Source organism: Eurypyga helias, unplaced genomic scaffold (genome assembly GCF_000690775.1).
Source record: "Eurypyga helias isolate BGI_N326 unplaced genomic scaffold, ASM69077v1 scaffold10467, whole genome shotgun sequence".
Lineage (NCBI taxonomy): Eukaryota > Metazoa > Chordata > Aves > Eurypygiformes > Eurypygidae > Eurypyga > Eurypyga helias.
In genome coordinates, this window is record NW_010263689.1 from 26,902 (window position 1) to 46,549 (window position 19,648).

The 19,648-nt window shown below is 47.5% G+C and overlaps 1 protein-coding gene across 1 annotated transcript in view; it reads left to right on the plus strand.

Annotated features, from left to right (window-relative positions):
- Positions 1 to 936: 936 nt before the first annotated feature.
- The window catches only part of LOC104512945 (paired box protein Pax-2-like), a gene marked incomplete at both ends in the record, with an annotated part of 26,143 nt that continues 7,431 nt past the window's right edge, over positions 937 to 19,648 (plus strand). The window contains 2 exons of the mRNA XM_010156138.1: positions 937 to 1,022; positions 3,072 to 3,191. Coding sequence (XP_010154440.1) covers positions 937 to 1,022; positions 3,072 to 3,191 — 206 coding nt within the window. The remainder of the gene's footprint in view (positions 1,023 to 3,071; positions 3,192 to 19,648) is intronic.

Here is a 19,648-nt window from a genome sequence, read left to right on the forward strand (position 1 = left end):
ATCTGCAGCCTTCATCCTAATTGGACAGGCTCGTTTTAATCTCTGAAAGCAATTTGGTCTCCATGGCCTCCACAGGTCATGGCTTATTTGCCAAGTTCCTTGGTGAGGCAGTCATTCCTGAGTCACAGATACCCAGCACCTGCCAGTAGGCAGGGACCCTGTCAGTCAAGTACTAGGTGATAGTGATTTTCATTCACCACTGACCTCAGCTGGATTTAAACCAGTGACCTAGAGGTGAAAGATTTCACGTAACAATACATGGAGCACTGACAATTACAGTTAAGTTTATTTTCATTCTGAGCTGCATTATGAGCTTTGCAGCATCCACGGAGACATCTTGGGTTCCTGTGCTGTGTTCATTCACCACCTGACAAAGGCCAATTTTTGCCCTCTTTGGTGGAGCTTCTTTTTCCTGGTGATCTATACACTGTCAGCCCTTCCTACAGATGCCTTTTTCTCCCACCTTCTCATTTATGAAGGGCCAGGGCTTTGGGCAAGCCTTCCACCAGTTCAAAGCATATAGTTCTGTGCCAGAAAGGTATTTTTTAGGTACACAACAAAATCTAATCTACACCATTTGTAAATCCAGCAGTGGCTCTATTGGCTGCAAAGACTGCCTTGTGATCATGCTGGCAGATCAGATCATAAATGGTAACGCAGTTGCTAACACACAGGAGATCCGAGCTCATCCATTGAGCACCACAGTTATGCTGTGAATACCCAGGTTTGGGGAGAAGATGACAGAGCAGAGCAAGGACAGTTCTCTGGGAACTGGGCCATTAAAGCAGCAGAATCAGGATCACAGGAAGGCACGCGAAGCCACTCTGCTGCACCCAGAGCTCAGATGAGGCTTCAGGTTCTGACAGCTGGGATCGCGGAATGCAAAGGCACAGAGAAGTTGCAGTTGAGTTCTGACCATGTTTTGCTCTTTTCCAGGATCATCAGAACCAAAGTTCAGCAGCCTTTCCACCCAACACCAGACGGGAGCGGGACAGGCGTGACTGCACCAGGACATACTATAGGTAAGAAGGCTGGCATGAGGTGGTGACGGGACAAGTGCAAATGAGGGCGAAGCTTAGTTGAGGGAACAAAGTCTGACAAGCAGAGGTTAAGCAGAGCTAAAGGGAGGAGGGGGTGGGGGAAAAGAAACCTCAGTGGAAATCAGAGCTTTCAGTTCTTCGTTTCCCTTGTTGCATTGCAGAGGAGGGAATCATGGCAGAGAAAGCAGCCCAGGTAGGGGTTTACCCAAAGTGATTCTGCCTTAACATCCCTTTCACGTTCACGCTCTCTCCTTTGCCTCCCTAGAGAGAAGTATTTACTGCTATTCTGTCTTAGCACCACTCTTCACCTTTTGTCTCCTTACTCTGACTCTATTTCCCTCACCCCCCACCGCCCCCCAATTTATCTTCTCTCTCTTTGCTAAACTGGTCCATTTCTTAGAGCTAGTGACACACAGACCAGGGTAAGGTATTCCTGATGCCTCACAACTGAGTTCTTTGTGGTCCTAGATCGACAGTCTGGTATCCTATGGGATTTTTACTGAGAAAATGCGTTTTCTGCTGGGGGAAATAGGATTGTCGAGGTGAGCAAAAGATGGAGGCTGTAATAAGGTGACCAAATGTCTGCTGGTCTGTTGTGTTTAAAGGTGCTGTCCTAGATGTGTGATGAGGTACTTTTCGGTCATGTCTGAGTGGGCTGTATGGTCTGCAGTTGCTAGCCTAGCTTTATCCAGTAACAATTCAGAGCAGGAAAAAACATGCAGTATTGTGGGATACTGTGAAACAGAGTGGCTTATTCATGGCCTAAGACACTGTCTTAGATACTGTTGGTTGCTGAGAATCAGCTGCTAGACAAGGATGTACTGGAAAGTGCTGGTCTGTGTGGGACAGAGCTGGCAGATACAATCCTGTACACAAACTGTGTTCAGGAACACAAATTAATGGGCCAGTATGGAAGAGCATTTCTGGATGCCCTTTTAATCTGGACTTGCTCACTGGACTGGGAATCACTGACCACAACAGATGGAGTTGGCAAATATTATTCCTTCTTGGAAAAGTAGTGCAATGTCTAGGGAATGCATTGGCTGAGCTGGGATAGAGACTGTGAGTGCTGCTACTGGAGTCTGTCATTGCTCTGGGGTGTACTGGGAAGTGTGGGGTTACATGGCATAGTGTTGACAGGTTCTGCTCCATCCTGGAAGGCTTGTATTGGAGGTATCGACTGTTTCAGGTCAGCGCTTTATGGGTAGTGGCCTATAAGAGAATTGGAATATTCTCTCCATTACTGGGACACACTGGAACATAATGGGCATGCTTACTGCATATATAGCTCTACTTCTTCTGTAGTCCAAAGCCCTGATTATCATGAAGTGATTATTTCTAATCCAGATGACTTGTCAGCTTTGATATATTGGAAACTCATGAGCAATCTTGGATAGCCCTGAGTGGCAGAAGGAGTCTGCCTGTTTACACTGGTCAGTGCGAAAGGAAGACACTAGATTTTTATTAATCTAGGTTGGAGTTTGTTCACCATTTGTTCTAGTAGGGAACTGAATTTATTAGCCCACCACTGAAGTGCTTCTAACCCATGCTAAAGAGGTAATTTTTCAGTGAGTGTTTTGGGTGGACAGGCAAGAGGCTGGTCTGGCTAAGCCAGATTGTAAGCACTCCTGGTGGACAAATGCCAAGAGGAAATGATCTGACAAAACATGGATAGACTAGGCAGTCACTGGAGAATGTGGCCTATGCAGGATTGCACTCAGTTATCACGGCATGCACTGGGAAGCCTGCTCTGAACTGGGCTATAACAACAAGGTTTAGTTTCTTGATGAAATACACTTGCTTGTTATTAATGGCCCTGTAGTGGAAGGCTGTAGGAATGGACTGGCAAAGCTGGGATGCAGCAACATTAGCAGTAGAATGAGTATGAGTCCTTCAGTGTGAGGGACTGGGACTCTGCTTAGTGCCCAGGCTTTCCTGTGAGACTGGTGGCATGCGTAGCTTTCAGCTGGGGGATCCCTGAGTGCTGTGCTGCTCTCCTCATGGCCCTTTCTCCCTTTTCCTTTTGTCCAGTGCCCAGCACGGCATCCCCTCCCGTCTCCAGTGCCTCCAATGATCCAGTGGGCTCTTACTCCATTAACGGGATCCTGGGGATTCCTCGGTCGAATGGCGAGAAGAGGAAACGTGATGAAGGTAGGGGGAGGGGAGAAGCTCATCCTCCCTTTTATATTCTTTGTCCCCATGTACAGGCTCCAATTTCAGGCCAAGGTTTGCAGCTGCTCCAGGGGCTAGATCAGTTTTAGCAACAGAGACCAGTTCCCCGCCACTGCCCTGCTGGCTTGGAATGCTCTTCTTCCAAGGCCCTTTCATGACAGGCTGCGTCTCCAGACATCTGCTCGGCAGGCAGAGAACCGTCTCCATTGCTGGAGCTGATCCCAAGTTCATTCACTGCTGGAAATGGCTGGAACTGAACTCCCCAGGTGCCAGCAGGTGCCCAGACTTTGAACTGCGGGAAAACATGGTTTCCCCAACTCACTTGTTTTCAAACAAAATGCCATCTCGGAGAAGCACCAGCAATGTGGGAGTTACTTTCATTCCCCTTGCTAAAAAGTCCCTGCCCTTGATGTGATGATCACCAGCTAACATAGGTCATGATGTGCCACGAGCTATGTTAGCTGATGGTCATAAGGGCCCTGTTTTCAATGGGTAGTATCTACCCCAGCAGCACTGCCATGCCTGCAACGGTCTGAAAGCAGAGCAGGAGGTCTTCAGAGTACAGTGTCCCTGAGGTTGTTTTCTAAGCCTTTTGCTAGGGCTCTAAGGAATTAGGACTGAACTATCTCCTTTTCCTTCTTACCTGCTGGGAAGGACTCAGGGCAGAGTGAATCCTGAAATGAGGCAAAAGCTGTAGCCTCAGATCTAGATAGACTGAGTCAGGAGGGGTGGGCAAGCTCTTGGTGCTGTTATGGTGACTTCGTAAACTTTTTTCTTTAAATCTTGCTCTTTTAATTTGATGCATTCAAAAACTGAGGGCCAGGAGGTGAACTTTCCTAACAGCAGTGCCTGACCCGTTTGTTTCGTTCAGCCCTACCTTCAGTATGTTGTTTTCCACTGTTGCCTGTTGCGTGGTGGGACCTTTCAGCAGTACAGGTGGCTCAGTGTGCTGCGTGTGCTGTAACCCCAGCGCTGTGTGGTGCAAGAGAATACCAGGTTTCTCTGTGATAGGTGGTGAGAAGAGACAGGTCTCCTGAGAGAGATGCTGTGTTTTGGGGTTTTGCAAATCATTTTCTCAGCATTGGTTCTGGTGAGGTTCACATCTGTAAGTTTTTGATCCAAATAAACGCAGTAATCCCAAGAAAAGAAAGGCAGTCACTGTGACCCCTTTCTCCCTAATACAAGGTGAGACTGGAGGCAAGGACCCAATCCAGCTCCTGTTAAAGCAAATGGGAAGATTTTTGCTGATGTCACTGGAAATTGGATCAGGCCCCAGAGGAAGATCCATTTCCCAGCTAGATGGCAGTAGGGCCCAGCTAAGAGAAGAGTGTAGCAATGGAAGGGCTGAGTCAATGCCTCAAAGTCAAAAAATGTCAGGAATAAGAGACTGTAAACATTGCAAACCTGTCCAGCATTTCCTATCAATACATAGGCAGGAAAGAGGGACCTTTACAAATTTTTCTGATGGTTGTACAAATCTCTTGGCAGTTACTTTGGGTTTCTGTGAACCCCTGTTCTTACACAGTCCACCATGGCGATCACCAGCTCCCAACATGGTGCCTCCATATCTCATTTTGAAATGAAGCAGTCCAATCTGGCTTTAGTGGCTATTCTTTCCAAATACCTGGAAAGATCATCCCACTTTAGATACAGCCACACCGTCACTTTCAGCCCCAGAACCTGAGCTTTTTGGAGCAGTACAATTAACCACACCAAGTAGCCATCTAAGACTGTGATACTTCACAATGATATATTGACAGTAAGAACAACTCTCTGTGTCTGTCCTTAATTCAGCTCAGCTTTGATTTATGAAGGGCAAGCAACACTCTGCGGCTCCCTGCTGTTGGCCAAGAGCCCAAATATCCCACTAGGAATCAAAAAGGTACCAGACAATCCTGGAGATGTTGCCTGCCTTTAGCTCTCAGAGTTTTAGGTGGCAGTTACATGCCACAGCTGCAACTGCCTTAGAGAACAGCTTTCTTCCTGCCATCCCAGATATCTGCCGCAGGGAGACGTCATGCTCATGTCCCAGAGAAACCTCGCATGGGACACCCTGCCAGCTGCTGAACACCCCTGGCCAAGAGTTGAGTTATCTTTCAGCTCGAAATGCTGAAAGACATCGTCACTTTGCAGGGTTGGTTCCTAAGGCTAGAAGGGTCCAAGGGGAGGTTTTGCACAGCCAGTGACCTTGCGCTCACTCCTGGGCAATCTCCTCTGTAGCTCTGAGGGCTCTGATTGTTCCTAGCTGAGATGGGGATTAGGAAAGCCAGGAAAGAAATCCAGTGCAGGCATTTCTTTCACGCTCAAGTTGGATGTATACAACTTCTCAGTATTTCCTGGAGCTTCAGAGCACTGTTTTGTTGCAGTTTCTTAACTGAAGAGTTTATTCCCATGTTGAAAAGCCCTTATGAGCATCCAATGCACGTCTACTTTCCCAGAATTTTGGGGGTGGCTCTTCTCCAAAGGAGGCAGAAGAAGCAGCACTGCTCTCTCTTGCTTTCTGGTCTGCCAGACCAACTCTGCTGCAATGGTTCCTATGTGAGGAATGCAGTTCAGCAGAAAGGGGGGAAGTACCAAGCTGCTCCTGAATCCCTGGTTCTGAAATCCTTGTTAGCACCTCTGTGATGGCTGGGGGAACAGGGTGGGAGAGACAGAGGAACCTCTATCTGAGCACACCCCCTCCCCCAGGTCCTCCTTGCTGCAGCTGGTGCCTACATTAGACAGTAGCACAGATGATTAAGAAGAGGAGGGATAATTATGTGTCAAGATGATGTAGCAGAACTCCCGAGTTGGACAGAAGGAGCCAGACGGATGCATGAGGTGGGCTCAGTGATGGACGCTGACAGCCAGGTGTGTCCCTCACAGGGAGTTACAGGGAAGAGGGGAAATCCCAACCTACCAAATGTGCTGGTTGCAACTGCCAGAGTGGCTTGGGAAGACCATGAGAGGGTGTCAGCAGGGAGGTCCCTCTGAGCGTCTACTAGTCACAAGAAGGAACTGCCAGATCACAAGCCTTTCCTCAAACCTCAGTCTGTCTGCCTCAAGTGAGTGCCTAGGAAGGATGGTCAGGACTTGCCCTGTTAAGACCGTGTATTCCTTTTGCTTCAGTTTTTGAGCAGTGGCTGTAAGCCCTGTGAATTCAGTGACAGATTAGACAAAGCAGAGAGTTGGTCTTCTATGATTTTTTGAATGATTTGGCTAACAAAGTTCACCACCGCTTGTGTAGCACAGTGTATGCCTTTTCTTGCAGTCTATGGGCGCAGCCAATGTTGCTGTAATTTCCCTCTGACCTTCCCCACCACTTACACCCACCATCTTTCAGAGGCAGAAGTGGCCCTGCAGCATGTAATGACTTTCCCAAGACCACTGAGGGTCTTGCAGTATCAACTACTGCTGGAAACAGGAATTTTTGGCTCTTCACATTGTACTATGCTGTGATGGCAGGACAAACTCAGCAGGGTCATTGTCAGACTGAGGAGCAGCAATAAGAAGTCCAGAAGGATAAAGGGAGAAAATAACATGAAAGTATTTGTGTTGTTTCATAGCCCCTGACTGATAGCTAAACTGATGAGAATGGGGGTGACCAGAGGCACTAACAAAAAATTGTCATCACTCATACTGTAGTCTCGAGCACCGTATAAGGAGAAGAGGGAGAGATGGGGAGAAAGGCGGATAGATAGACACGTAATTAAATAATATGAAAACAATATTTCAAACTGGTCCCTGCATACCACAGCATCTCCAGCTGGGTGAAACTTTGGGGACCTTTACAAAACCACTCTTACCAGAAATAGCTCCTTCTCTCCATAGCAGGCCACAAACAGACTTCCTCTATAGACCCAAATTCTCATTTGGGATTCGTGTTCCAGTGAGGCTGGTGCTGTAACAATCTCAGTGTTATTAATCTTGGTTCCTGACAATATCTGTAGTATTTGACAGCATTACTGGCAATAATATCTGCAGTGCCGACAATGGCAGAGATAATATCCCCCAGTATTATCGGCATTAGCAGGGATCGTATCTGCAGCTTGTTATTGGCAGGAGCAGACGTAATGTGTCCAGTATTATTAGTATCAGTAGTAATAAAACCCACAGGCTTGTTAGTATGATCAGTGCTAATATCAGCAGTAGGTTTGTGAGAGAGGAGGGGACGGAGTGATTGCTACTGTAAATGGCAGTAATACTCGGCTGTTTGCAGTAAAGTAATCCCCAGTGGCGATGAGGGAGCAAAACCGAGAAGGCAGAAGTTCCTCCTTTCCTTTCTTCACCTGTCATTTTAATGATTAGGGTGATTTACATTGAAGTAAGCAGTACAGGGCTGTGTTGGTGCAGTGGGACAGTGAAGGGTCACCAAAATTTTGGCAGGTCTGGTGGTGTTTTCCAAAGAGTGTTAGCTTCATTGGTGCAGGTGGTTCACTGTGCTCTGCAAAATGGGATCGAGCTGTGCAGAGCAGGGTGCTGCCTGCGAGCAGCAGGAGCATTTGCACTGTTGGTCTTGTATGTGTAGGATGGCAGCATCACTGCACTTCTCTTTGGTGCTGCATGCATCGTTTTCTGACTGTTACTACCACAACACCTTCTACACAGAAGCATTGCTTTTGTTACAGGTGGTTTTCTCTTTCCTCACTCCAAGTGGGAGGACCCTGACTGCAGGGCAGGCTTTCGACAATGTTCAGCTTGGGGATTTTCCTACCTGGCCATGATCTCATTTTCCTTCTGGGAAAGTAGAAATGCCTCCTTTAGGTGGAGTGTGAGCTAGGGAGATCTGCAACAGTCCTAGTCCTGAAAGTTGTGTTTTAGATACTGCCTCAGGACACAGGCTGTCCTAAAGAAAATTCCGAACTCAGTTGTTTTAAGTGGAAAGTAGTGCAGAGAGATGTGTGAAGTGTTTAAGAAGGGCTGAGTTTTTGAGCAGATATACAGCAGCTGAATGTGCCACTGCAAGTACGATCCCATTTGTGTTGCTCAGAGTGGCAATGATATTAATAATTTGGGAGACGTGGTTGTGACATTTCAGGCGACTTTGTGTCACTGTCAGTGACATCAATATGTGTTTGCAGGCAGAGTGGCTGTGGTTATCGTGTTGTTGTGAAGTGTACCACTATTGGTTGTGGGTTTGCGACACGAATGATGATGCAAACCGTATCACTGTTTGCTATGCTGCCCCATCACACTGAAGGCAGTTCACTCTTCACAGGGGCAGCTGTGGTGGTGTCTGGTGTCTGTCCTGGTGGTGTCTGCATCGTTGAGTGCAGTAAGGTTGTCTCAGTGTGCTAAGTGTTGGTACACTGGTGCAGCTTGTGCTGTACTGTCATTGCAACTCCCACAGTTGTTACTACAGCTGTTGTAATGCGTTGACTGACAACAGCCTGTCACCTGTCCGTGAGAGTGAAGTCAGTATGACTACGTCACTGCAGCACTGCGTTGAGAACTGTGTGTTTTCGCAAAGTCTGACCGTGTCATCCCACAGCATACTGGGGTTGTTGCAGGACATACAGCGGGCTTATGCCGTCATCTGCAGTGCGATGATGCTTTACCAGGGCTGTCGTCATCCTGGTGCGGGGACCTAGCCCTTAACTGGCCTGTAGGGAAGCTGCCTGCATGCGTTTGCAAAGAGCGTGAGTGAGTCATTCCACCTGACTGCATCACGGCACCTGATGTATGTTCATCTCTGGGCACGTTAGGCATATTTCTGTTCTCCCAAAACCACTGTGTTGTTGAAGACAACAGAGTGTGTTTGGACCCTTGCAGGTGACACAACGGGACTGCTGCGCGTGGTGTGGCTGCAGTGTTTTACACTGTGTTCTGTCACCACAGCTGACGCGTGTGCGTTATTCCATATGATTGCTTTATTGCAGGTCAGCAATAAATAGTCTTAATGACACTGGAGACACATGCAGTTACATTGCCCCAGGTGCTAACCCCACATTCTAACCATCACACGCAGCTGTGGGGTGTGCACCCAGCAGTTTACAGCTGTGCATGTGGAGTGGGCAGTTTCTGGAATGTTTCACACGCTCACAGTGTATTCCTTCTACTTTTCCTGGGATGGTGTTGTTTCATGCAGCGTGGCTGAATTTCCAGTGGCTATCGGCTTGCAGTGATGGTGTAACACTGCAAACAGGGGTGGTCACGGGGATATCCAGGCTCCTTGTGTCTATGTACACAAGTGTAGGTAACACTCCCTTCCATCCTAGATGAAAATATAAATTGAAGAACGAGTTTATTCTCGTTATTAACGAGTTTATTCTTCTCTGAAGAACGAGATTCCACTTCTCCCACCTGAGGGTTTTTGGCGGGTAAGACTCCTGGGAGGACGTAAGAAAGGCGCCTGCTAATCATCCTGCACCTCTCTAAATATGCAGGAGGATGGTCGGAAAAGGGAGAGTGTGTGTGGAAAAGAGAGGAGGGGGAGACTGGATAAAGGAGACAATGCATAAGCAGCACAGCACTGTCAGAAACGTGGTCTGTTGCACTGCCAATCTGGAGGCCAGTCTGTAAGCAAGAGAGAGACTGTGTGTGTGTGTGTGTGACTGCACACACCCCAAGGGTTGGGGGCCAGGCGTTGCTCAGGAGGGCTTCAGGTAAGGGAGAGTTAACAGCTTACATCACGGAAGGCAGTTTGGACAGAACGCTCTGCTTCTGAATCTTACAGTGCTGCTTAGTTTGGCAGGGTTTGGTACTGTCTGAAGACGAGCTGGTCTGGCTTCAGCTGCATTTGTGCGCATCTCTGCTTGTGTATTTGTGTCTCTAGGAATGCACACCTGGTTGTTTTCTGTATTTCTGTGTTAGGATCACTGGTTTCTACTTGTCTGTGCTTATGTACTGGGGTGAGTGGCAGACTGGACCCGTATTTTTGTGCATGCCTATGGAGACCTGGAAAATGTGTACGTTAAGCTGTGTATAATACTGCCCAGTGGGACTGTGTGTGCTGTGGATCATACGGATGTCTGGGCATGTCTGGCTCAGCATTAGTGCTATGTATTTCTATGAATGGCAGGTATTTGTATTCACGCTTTGACCCTATATGCGAATGTTGTATATTTGTATGTATATTCTGTGTGTATGTGTTGTTACATTACTTGGAGTATCGCTGTATCTTTGTGGTTGCTGGATATGAATATGTAGCCTGTTAGTGCTGTGCACTTCTGTATATAGTTTGTACAGATGTGTATTTGCATTGGGGTTATATATTTGTGTGCATGTTGTATATATATACCACTTGTTCTTGCCTGTGTGAAGGTTGTTTATTTATGTATATAGTTTGTATTTGTTTACATGATTTAATTTTGTATATGTGAAGTTAAGAACATTCCTTTGAGTTCCAGGTTTTCGTTTAGTTAGTGTATGTACATTTTTGTAAGTTATTTGTTTATACAGAAATTACATTCAATTGACAAGCACCTGCATTAGTACTTCCTTGTGTCCCAGTTTGCATTCTTGTGTCTTTAAATGTATTGGCTACTTCTTGTGAGTCTTACTTATGTGTGTAGGGCTTTTCTTTAAATTTGAGTGAGTCCTGTGAGTGTGTGCTTGGATGAATGTTTATTTATGGGTATTTAGTTTGTGATTAGATCTTCTTCCACTTTTTGACTCCTTTCTGGGAGGGGTTTTTGCACCTGATGTATCAGCACGAGTCAGACAGCTATAACTCCTCCCAGCATCTCTGCCCACTCCGTGGGTCCACCTGCACAGAGGCTGCTCCCTAGCCTTGCTGGTGCCTGTCTCTCTGGGGATCTCCCTGCTCACTCTAGATGAGTTGTACACTGGTTCTGCCTGCATTCAGGGACCTGACTTGCATGTTTTCATGGATGTAAAGAGTATGGATTCAGGGAGCATTGTGCCTGGATCCATGAGGATGCCAGGTTAATGCACAGTGGATGACAGAATAAACTGCAAAAAGGATCAGGAATAGCTGGCAATGTGCAGGCAAATGGTGTTTTCAGAGGGTTGGTGGTGACATGGCAATGGAACATGAGGCTGGTGGACCGGGGTGCCATGACAGTGGCAGATAGGGATGACATTTTTTGGGGGGTCAAGTGGCATGGCAATGAGACATAAGGGCAGTACTGCTATGGAATCCAGATGACACGGCACTGAGGCACAACAGGGTGACAGGCTGATGTACAGAACAGGGAGGGATGGGAAACCTTCATCAAGAATCAGTTGAGTAAGGCAAAGGGGAAGAGGAGGAGCAGGGTGAAGAAGCTCTGAGGCAACTCAGTGGACCTGTATGGTGGCTGTAGGAGCCAGGTCACCAGCAGTGTGGGACAGGCAGTGTCTACACGAGGTCAGTTGCATCCTGGTGTGAAGGGCTGGGGCAGTTTATTAGCAGTGGCTGTTTGCATCACAGTGATGGAGAGCAGGGATAACCCAGTGATGACATCAGGTGATGGACATATCCTGTGACCATAGCCATGGACCACAGGGACTGTGTGGGCAGGGGCACTATTCCCAGTTGCTAGAAAAACAAAGAACCTAACGGGCAGTAAAACAAAAACAAAGGAGACCTGGAAGCACCTGACAGCCCTAATTCATCACAGCCCAAGATTTTTTTCCCCCCTCATGTTCCCATTATATTTGTTTGTAAAAGTGGAAATCAATTTTGAAGGTAATTTTCTGGAAAGAATGGAAGGGAGGTGGGAGGGCCGGATAAGGCAGAGATGGCAAGAGGAAAAAAAAATTTAGGCCAGGCACAGCCCAGGGGCAGCTCTTGGCAAGGTGAAAGAAAATTGCATATTCAATCTCCATCCATGAATCTCCCTTGCTGCTGCCCGCCTCCTGCTCGAAAACAATGAAGGCTTTCTCCCCTACGCTGCACAACGCCTGAGTATCAGCGCTCACTTTAACTTCAGGGTCATTAATTCACCTGATTATTGCAGGAGAGGAGAGGGTTGCAGAGGCATCCGTTCTAAAGAGCCCTCCCTTAGCTCATCTTTTGATTAGTTTGGGATGGGGGGAGTTGAGATAATGTGTTGTCTTGGACTCAGCTTAAAATGGGGGGGGTTGAAGAGGGTGTGGAAGGAGGTAGAGGAGGAAAGGGAAAGATGTGGCCTGGCTTGTTGTGGAAGGGAGGCTCGGAAAGCAGTCATTCTTGCATCCCTCTGCTGTGGTGTTATTGCAAATTAAAAGTAGCATGTTCCACTCTGTAGCTATCTTTCAGGGAGGGGAGGGGCATGGGTATATGTCGGCATGGGCATGGGGGGGATCTTATCATTGCTTCTTCAGCAGCCCAGCGTAGTGTCACCCTGTGAGGTGACATTTGAATTTACAATTCCGCTGAGAAAAGCCATTAATTCACAAATTAACATTTCTCCCTCTCTCTCTCTCTAGCTCTCTCTTCCTCTCTCTCTCTCTCTCTCTCACATGGATGTGCAAGCAATTGAAAAGACAAAGGAAATAGCCTTAAGGAAGAGACTTTACTGCTACTCTGTCTGTGCAGAGATTGCTACTACTGCTTCTAGATAGATAAACCAATTACCTGAGCTGCTCTGTTCATGGCAGCCTGCTATTACCTTCTTTTGTAGAGCTGACTCCATTGCTGGATTACACTGTGTGTATCTCATTAATGTAAACCAGCACGATACTGGGCACTATCCCTGACCCTTCTTGCCACAGCCCTTTGCTCTGCAGTGGAAGAGGGAACTGGGAGAGGCGTTAAGAGCGGAGGTGATAGTAGGCACAACGTACTTCCTAACCTATAGGGACCAGGCCACACAGAGAACCTGCTTAGAATACCTGTGCTGAGCTTAGAGGAGGTGGGGGTTCCCTTTTACAGAGGAGAGTGCTTGATGTCAACCCTGATCTCTTTCACGTCTCGGTGAGCACTGAGAGTGCTGCGCAAGAGGCCTCAAGTGTGGGCACCGGGTATGGGCAGCCCCTTGCAGCTCCATTCTCAGCATTACCTGGAGTTCCCTCGGGGTGCAGAAATGTGCATGGTAGGCAGACGCAGAGGTGTGAGTACAAAAGTTATGCATGCATAGCTACAGGAAGATGTATCTGACTGCACCCAGGGGCTGACTGACCCACAGGGGTACACGGCAAGTCTCAGAATAAGAAGCAAAAATCAACTCTCTAGCTAATGGACTGAGAGGGCCAAATTTCTCTGTTGTGCAACTCCATTGAAAGCCAGTCAATGATGCCTGTGGAGACGTTTTTGTCAAAGACAAACACTGGACACTACTTCCACACAGCCCCCAGTCTTCTTCTGATTCGCCTTTATTGCTGTCTCTTGCCATGTTCTTTCTGACACGCTTACTTTTGCTATCACTGCTGCTATGGATGCTGTGTACACACACACACACACGTAGGCACTCAGCCACACGTCGATGTCACCCCGGGCACACGTCTGTGACACTGGCAGCCTGCCTGTGCATACTCACGCCCCTGCAGACACAGCTTCTCCCCACCTGCTCAGGCAAGGTCCCTTTCCGTGGCTCCAAGCCTGCCTGCTGGGGTACATGCTGGCAGGCAGCTTCTGAGCACCTTCTGGTGCTCCCTGCAGACAACCTTGTAGGAACACGCCTGGCTACCCTTTAGCCTGGTCCCACAGCTACATGTGTTTGGGGAGAAAATGTCCTAGCAATGCGGTTTATGTAAAGAATCGCACATTAGTCTTTGCTTACTAAGCACCGTACCTATATAGAATTGGACAGGAATCTTCACCAACAGGTTTTTCACCCCATAAGGGTTTGATAGGCTCTGTTCAAGTAATTCTCCTAACTTTTATGAAAGGCAGAAGCTTGCAGGGGGCAGTTTCCCAGGTAAAAGAAAAAAGGATCAGAACTGCTGTTTCTAGAAGCCTGGTCTCCATGTGCTCAGTGCAATGGAGTATGTGCCTTTCTTGGGTATTGCCTTGGCTCCTTAAATCTTCCTAAAAATGTATCCTCTTAACAAGAGCATCTGCCTCTCTGACATTCCCCGTGCCCCACACCGTGCGTAGCACATGTCCGGGGAGCAGCATCCCGCAGCCAGCTCTGGAAGACGGATCACGATCAGTGGAGGAATCGGCAGGCAGCGCCAGTAATTCAAACCATCCTGACCGTTCAGTGAACCCGAACCTGCTGACCTTGACAGCACTAGACAGCAGCGGCCTCAGGAATCCCAACCTTCAGAGGGGCATCGGCAGAGGACGGCTCCTGCTCTCTCCCTTTCTCTCTCTCTCTTTCTGACCACATCCCAGCAGCCAAGGGGGGCCAACAGTCAATCCCCAGTGCACCAATTAGCTCCTAATTTGGCTCTCTGCACTCCCAAGTCTGCGTCAATGTAATGTTAAGCATCACTTGCCATCCATAGGTGGAAATCATTTCTATAGAGAGGTGTCTTCTTGTGCTAAAGGAAAACGCTAAGCACCTTGTTCTCAGCCAGGGCCAGAAAGAAACCCCTCCTCCTCCCAGAATTTGGGCTGTTGCTGTGTGGAAGAAAAGCAGGAACTCTTTGCTTCCCTAAGTGATAGCATCAGATCCTCCAGCCTTGTTTCACTGGATCCCAGGGGGAAGCAACAAGATCTCACGAAGTGATTATAGAGTCGTAGAATCACAGAATGGTTAGGGTTGGAAGGGACCTTAAAGACCATCCAGTTCCAACTCCCCTGCCATGGGCAGGGACACCTTCCACTAGAGATTAGCCTGTGAGAATCCTGGCTGGAGAGATGAGGGGCAGGGAGGTGACAACAGTGGAGGGGAGAGAGAGAGAAAAAACAGTGTGCTTAATTTTGCCACAAGAACTTGCATTAAAGAAAAATGCAGTTTGAGAACATTTTAAGTCTCTTTCAGGGAATAATGGATTTCCTCCAGCTACCTCTGTGGCTGCCAAGCAAGACCTGAAAAGAACAGCATTTGTGTTGGCCTGCAGAGGCTAGGCTAAGCAATAAAACCTTGCATATGGGGGACAACTCAACAGTAGATGGCCTACAACAAGTATTTACAGATACCTATCTATTGAAACACTAAAGGACACTTTGAATAGGTGTCAAATGCAATTCATGCCCGTTTTAAGGCCCTTTAAAATGTGAGCATTTTGTCAAGGAACGTAAAAATATTGCCTAGGTCCACATTTCTGCTTTGCTTTCCCTTCACCCATTCAGGCATCCTACTGCTTACATCCCAGCAGATTCAAGGCACAAAGTTCTCTTCCCACTCAGGTCAACAGCTACAGGAAAAGACACAGGAGCACAATGCCAGAGCAGGAGTTAGGTCATGGATATGACTGTTTCCATTTGGATGTGGAGTGGGTCAGGATTTTTTTCTTTCACTGACTCTGCCCTTCTTGGGAACTCAGAGGTGTTATTCTGCTTTTAAGCTAGAGGATCTGCATTGGAACAGGCTTGTAGGCATCTCATTAAACCTTAATTAGGTGGTTATTGTGTATGAAATGTCCATCAAGTCTTGAATGCCCTCTAGTCCTCTCTTAGATGCTTTAGAAAAGGCTATTATAAAGGACAGGTATATTTCCATGCTAGGTTTCCCAAAGGAGCTGTTGTTTTTTTTGCTTTGGCTTTTGGGACAGGAGAGTTGACCTTGCAAGCAGATCAGAAATATCCTACAGTTTGGGACAGCTTTATTAAATCCCAGCAAATTAAAAAACTACCCCACTAGCTAATCCTCAAAAATACTTATGACTCTTCTCAGCACAGCCCTCTCTTATCTGCGAAACTGATCGCTACCCATGACTGGTACCCTCCTGTTCAGAACATATCTCCGACATACACCTTAGAGGTCATATCGGTATAGGTTCCTTCGTATGCCAATAAGGGCCTTTACATGAGCCCATGCAGAAAGATTCCAAATTACTCTACTAATGATTTACAGTTATTATATGAATGAGCATTCAAAAAAAAAGGGGTTTCATGGTGACAGTCCAAGCAGACTGCAGCATATCACAAGCCTGTAGCTCTTTCACTGTGTGGCATTTTGCAATTACCCATCCTGTATAATACATTGTTTATTAACCTTCCCATTCTGAAGATCTCATTTACTACTGAAATGTGGCTGGCTCTTGGGTGGACCATGGCAGATGTTGAACAATACACAGCATCAACAGTGAAATTTTGCTGTGCCATGTCCAAATGAAACCACAGGAGAATTAAGATATGCAGTGGGTAATCACTCAGGCTGGATTTTGTTCAGGACAGCCAGGTTAATGTCTGCACTCTTGCAAAAAATGCCATGGGAATTTTAATGACTCTGAGTGATTTGAGCCTTTGTTTTATGGCATGTCAAAAATGGCAGCTCTAAAAACACTCTGCTTGAGCACTGGTATAGTGCTGACTCAGAAGAGCTTCCAATAACATGATTCACTAGCATCTGGCTCAGGGGCAGGCACAGCCGCCTTTGACTTGCGAGGTGGGGAGTATAAGGTGGAATGAAAGGAAGGGAGAGTCTAAAGCAAGGGAAATGGAAGGAAGGGAGGTATTAAGAGGAGTGTTGGTGGGGGACCAAGCCAACGGAACCCTGCAGGCTGAAGAGAAATTCATATTTTCTAGACTGTGCGTTAGAGGTGTCCATGGCCTGATCCAGATTCACTGAGCCTTAGCGCCAGTGGCCTCTCAGGTGCCAGTGCTCTCCACTGGAATTTCAGGGATCTGCCAGAAACTGGGATGTGGGGCTGTATGGGAAAGGCCAGCTCTGTGCTCCCTCCCTTGTCTCTGGCGGTCCTGATAGCAGTGTTGATTTGCATGTCAGGCAAAGCACTGCTTGAGAAAAAAAAACCCTCCGAGTGTGGCGGTGTCAGCGCTCGCTGTTGTTCGACAGTGTAAAATTAAATTAATAAAGCCCCCAACACAGGAAAACATAACAGGAAATTAATGGCCTTTACTGTCGCTCTGATGCAGTCATTTGCAACCCTGCTTTCCGCACCAAAGACTTCATAAATGCAAGCAGTTTCTCTAAACAAGCATAGTTAGGGCTGCATGCGATGTAATTTTTTGCGTTGCTTCTGTCCTTTGGAGCTAACAAAAGCCACCTTTTTTTATGTGCTCACCAAGGGGCATCCTGCCAAGAAGTAGTTCCCCAGGAAATGGGCTTAGGAAGATGAGAAGGGGGACCTAAGTCATGCCAATGATGCTAAGAATATCTTCTGCCCCAGCAGAGGGAACAGAATAGCTCCCGGCGCCCTGTTTCCCTGTGGCAGCAGCTCTTCTCGAGGGCTCTGCATTAAAGGCCATGTTGTGGACACCACAAAAGCATAAATCAGGATAACCCTTCTGATAACTTTCAGGATGTGTGAGTCAGTATCACCACTGAACACAAGAGACTTACAGATTCACACTAACTAGAGGATCTGGCCTGTCGTGTGACAGTGCAGCTTGCTGCCCTGCCAACATAAACAAAGCGAGTGTACTGGGTCCTGTAGGGAACTGCATTTCTACCTGGCTAACAGTGAAGTCTAATAGTGCTACTAAGAGATACTGGACCCACACTCTGTCCCTCGTAACAATGGTGTAAATGCCCAGCACCTATTGTGAGGTAAGGGAATTGTGGATTTGAATAACCTGACTAAGAGCAGAATATGTTCACTCACCCCCATCCCACCCTAAGGTCACAAAGCTCCAGTGACTGCTCAAACGGAAGCCACCAGCTTTGACTCCCCAGGCTAACACGCCTCACCTGCACACCCGCACATGCTGCAGTATGTGTTGTACACACGGCTGAGGCAGCTGATGCAGCCTGACACCTGGAAAGGCCGTTACTGGAGTATTCAGTAATGCTGGACATGCTGATCATTACCATCTAACGCACAAACCTAAGTCTGTATCGACGTAGTTTCCCAGATGCTCTGGGCCAAATTTGCAATCACACACTTAGATGCTGTAGTAAATACATATGATTTTCATACATATACATGCTCGCTCCTTTAAATGCACATTTGCATGCTCCCACGATAATCCGAGACAGATCTGAGTACACACTTCATTACACATTTGCACACACAATTCATTTCATTTACATTCTCATTGAGCATTGCCATTTTGCTCATGTAAGCCCTGCACTAAAGATGCACTGCCCACCCGGCTCCACCCGAGGTACTCTGTCATAGACGAGTCCCGTGTTCAAAGCACTGCAGCCCCCATCTGTCAGGCACCAGCACACATCTCACTCTTCCTTGGTCAGGCACACTCACGTCCCTGCATGAGCAGCCTTCCACCAATTCCTCATCTGAGCTATGCCCTCATTTCAAAACATAAAATCCCTTTGTTTCTGAGCCTTTCTGCTCTGAGCCTGAGCATGTAAGTAACAAATACACACAGTTTATATGTCACTGACACACTTAAATTACACAGAGACACATGGACCAGCACAGTTCCAGCAATTTGCATATGCAGATTCAGGCTTGTGGATTCCCTTGTGGCAGATGGACACACGAGTCTGAACTGATACACTTCCCTGAGGTGATATTCCTCCAGGACTCATCTACCACTATCCCTATTCCTGCAGGATACTGTACATAACCTGAATTTGTACTGTATCTTCTTTCACTATCATAGTGTAGATCCCTAATGACATTCCTTCTCTGTGCACTGCTGGACCTTGCCAGCCCCTCCATGCTCTGTCATCTCTATCCTGCACTCACTTGGGGTGTTTTCCACCTGAATTTGAAGTACATCCTTCTCCCCACCAGTTCAGTTATCACAATCAAAGCCCTGCTGATTCTTGCAGCACTACTCATGCTGAGAGACAGTAGTGACCTATCTAGATGACGCCTTCTTTTACGCTGCCCAAAAGGCTGCAAAAATTGTTCTGGAAGGAAATGTAAATCAAATTTTACAGCCTTCCTTTTCCAAACTCTACTGAGTAGGGCAAGAAAGTTAAACAGGTGAAAAGATCGTCAGATTAGGGCTGTCAGTCCTTGCCCTTGTCCCTGCTGTAGGGAGTACAGTATTGGTTTAATGATGGTTGAGGATGCAAACAGAGTCTCTAGAAGCATCGTGATAGCCAGACTGGATCAGCTTGTGCTGACCAGGGAACCAGTACCAGACATTTCCAACCATGTGAAAATGTGTGATCCGCTCCCTCAGCTGAGGCCTTTCTCTTTGATCTCTCCTTTGGTTGGGGGCCAGCTCAGGCACGGATGCAGGAGGTCTGCTAATCCAGCAGGAGCTCGATAACAGGGTTTGAAGGTGGGTCTGGTAGTGCTGGGCTCCTTCATGGACCCGCGTCGAATGCAGCGCGGGGGTCTGTGCAGGCTTGGCTGCCGTGAATGACAAGCGCTGGCTATCGATCGCGTTCTGAACTCGGCCCAGCCGATAGAAGGTAATTAATGACTCCATTTGCCTCAGTACTGAGGAGAACAATTGAGTTTGAAACTGCAACAACTGGCAGTGTGGGGAGAGGCCCCCCGGGATGTCCAGGAAAGCTGCCTGACAGGCCCGGGCTGCACAGGGACACGGGAACACATCAGAGGGGGAAAAAAGAGAAGGGAAACCGGATAAAGGGAAA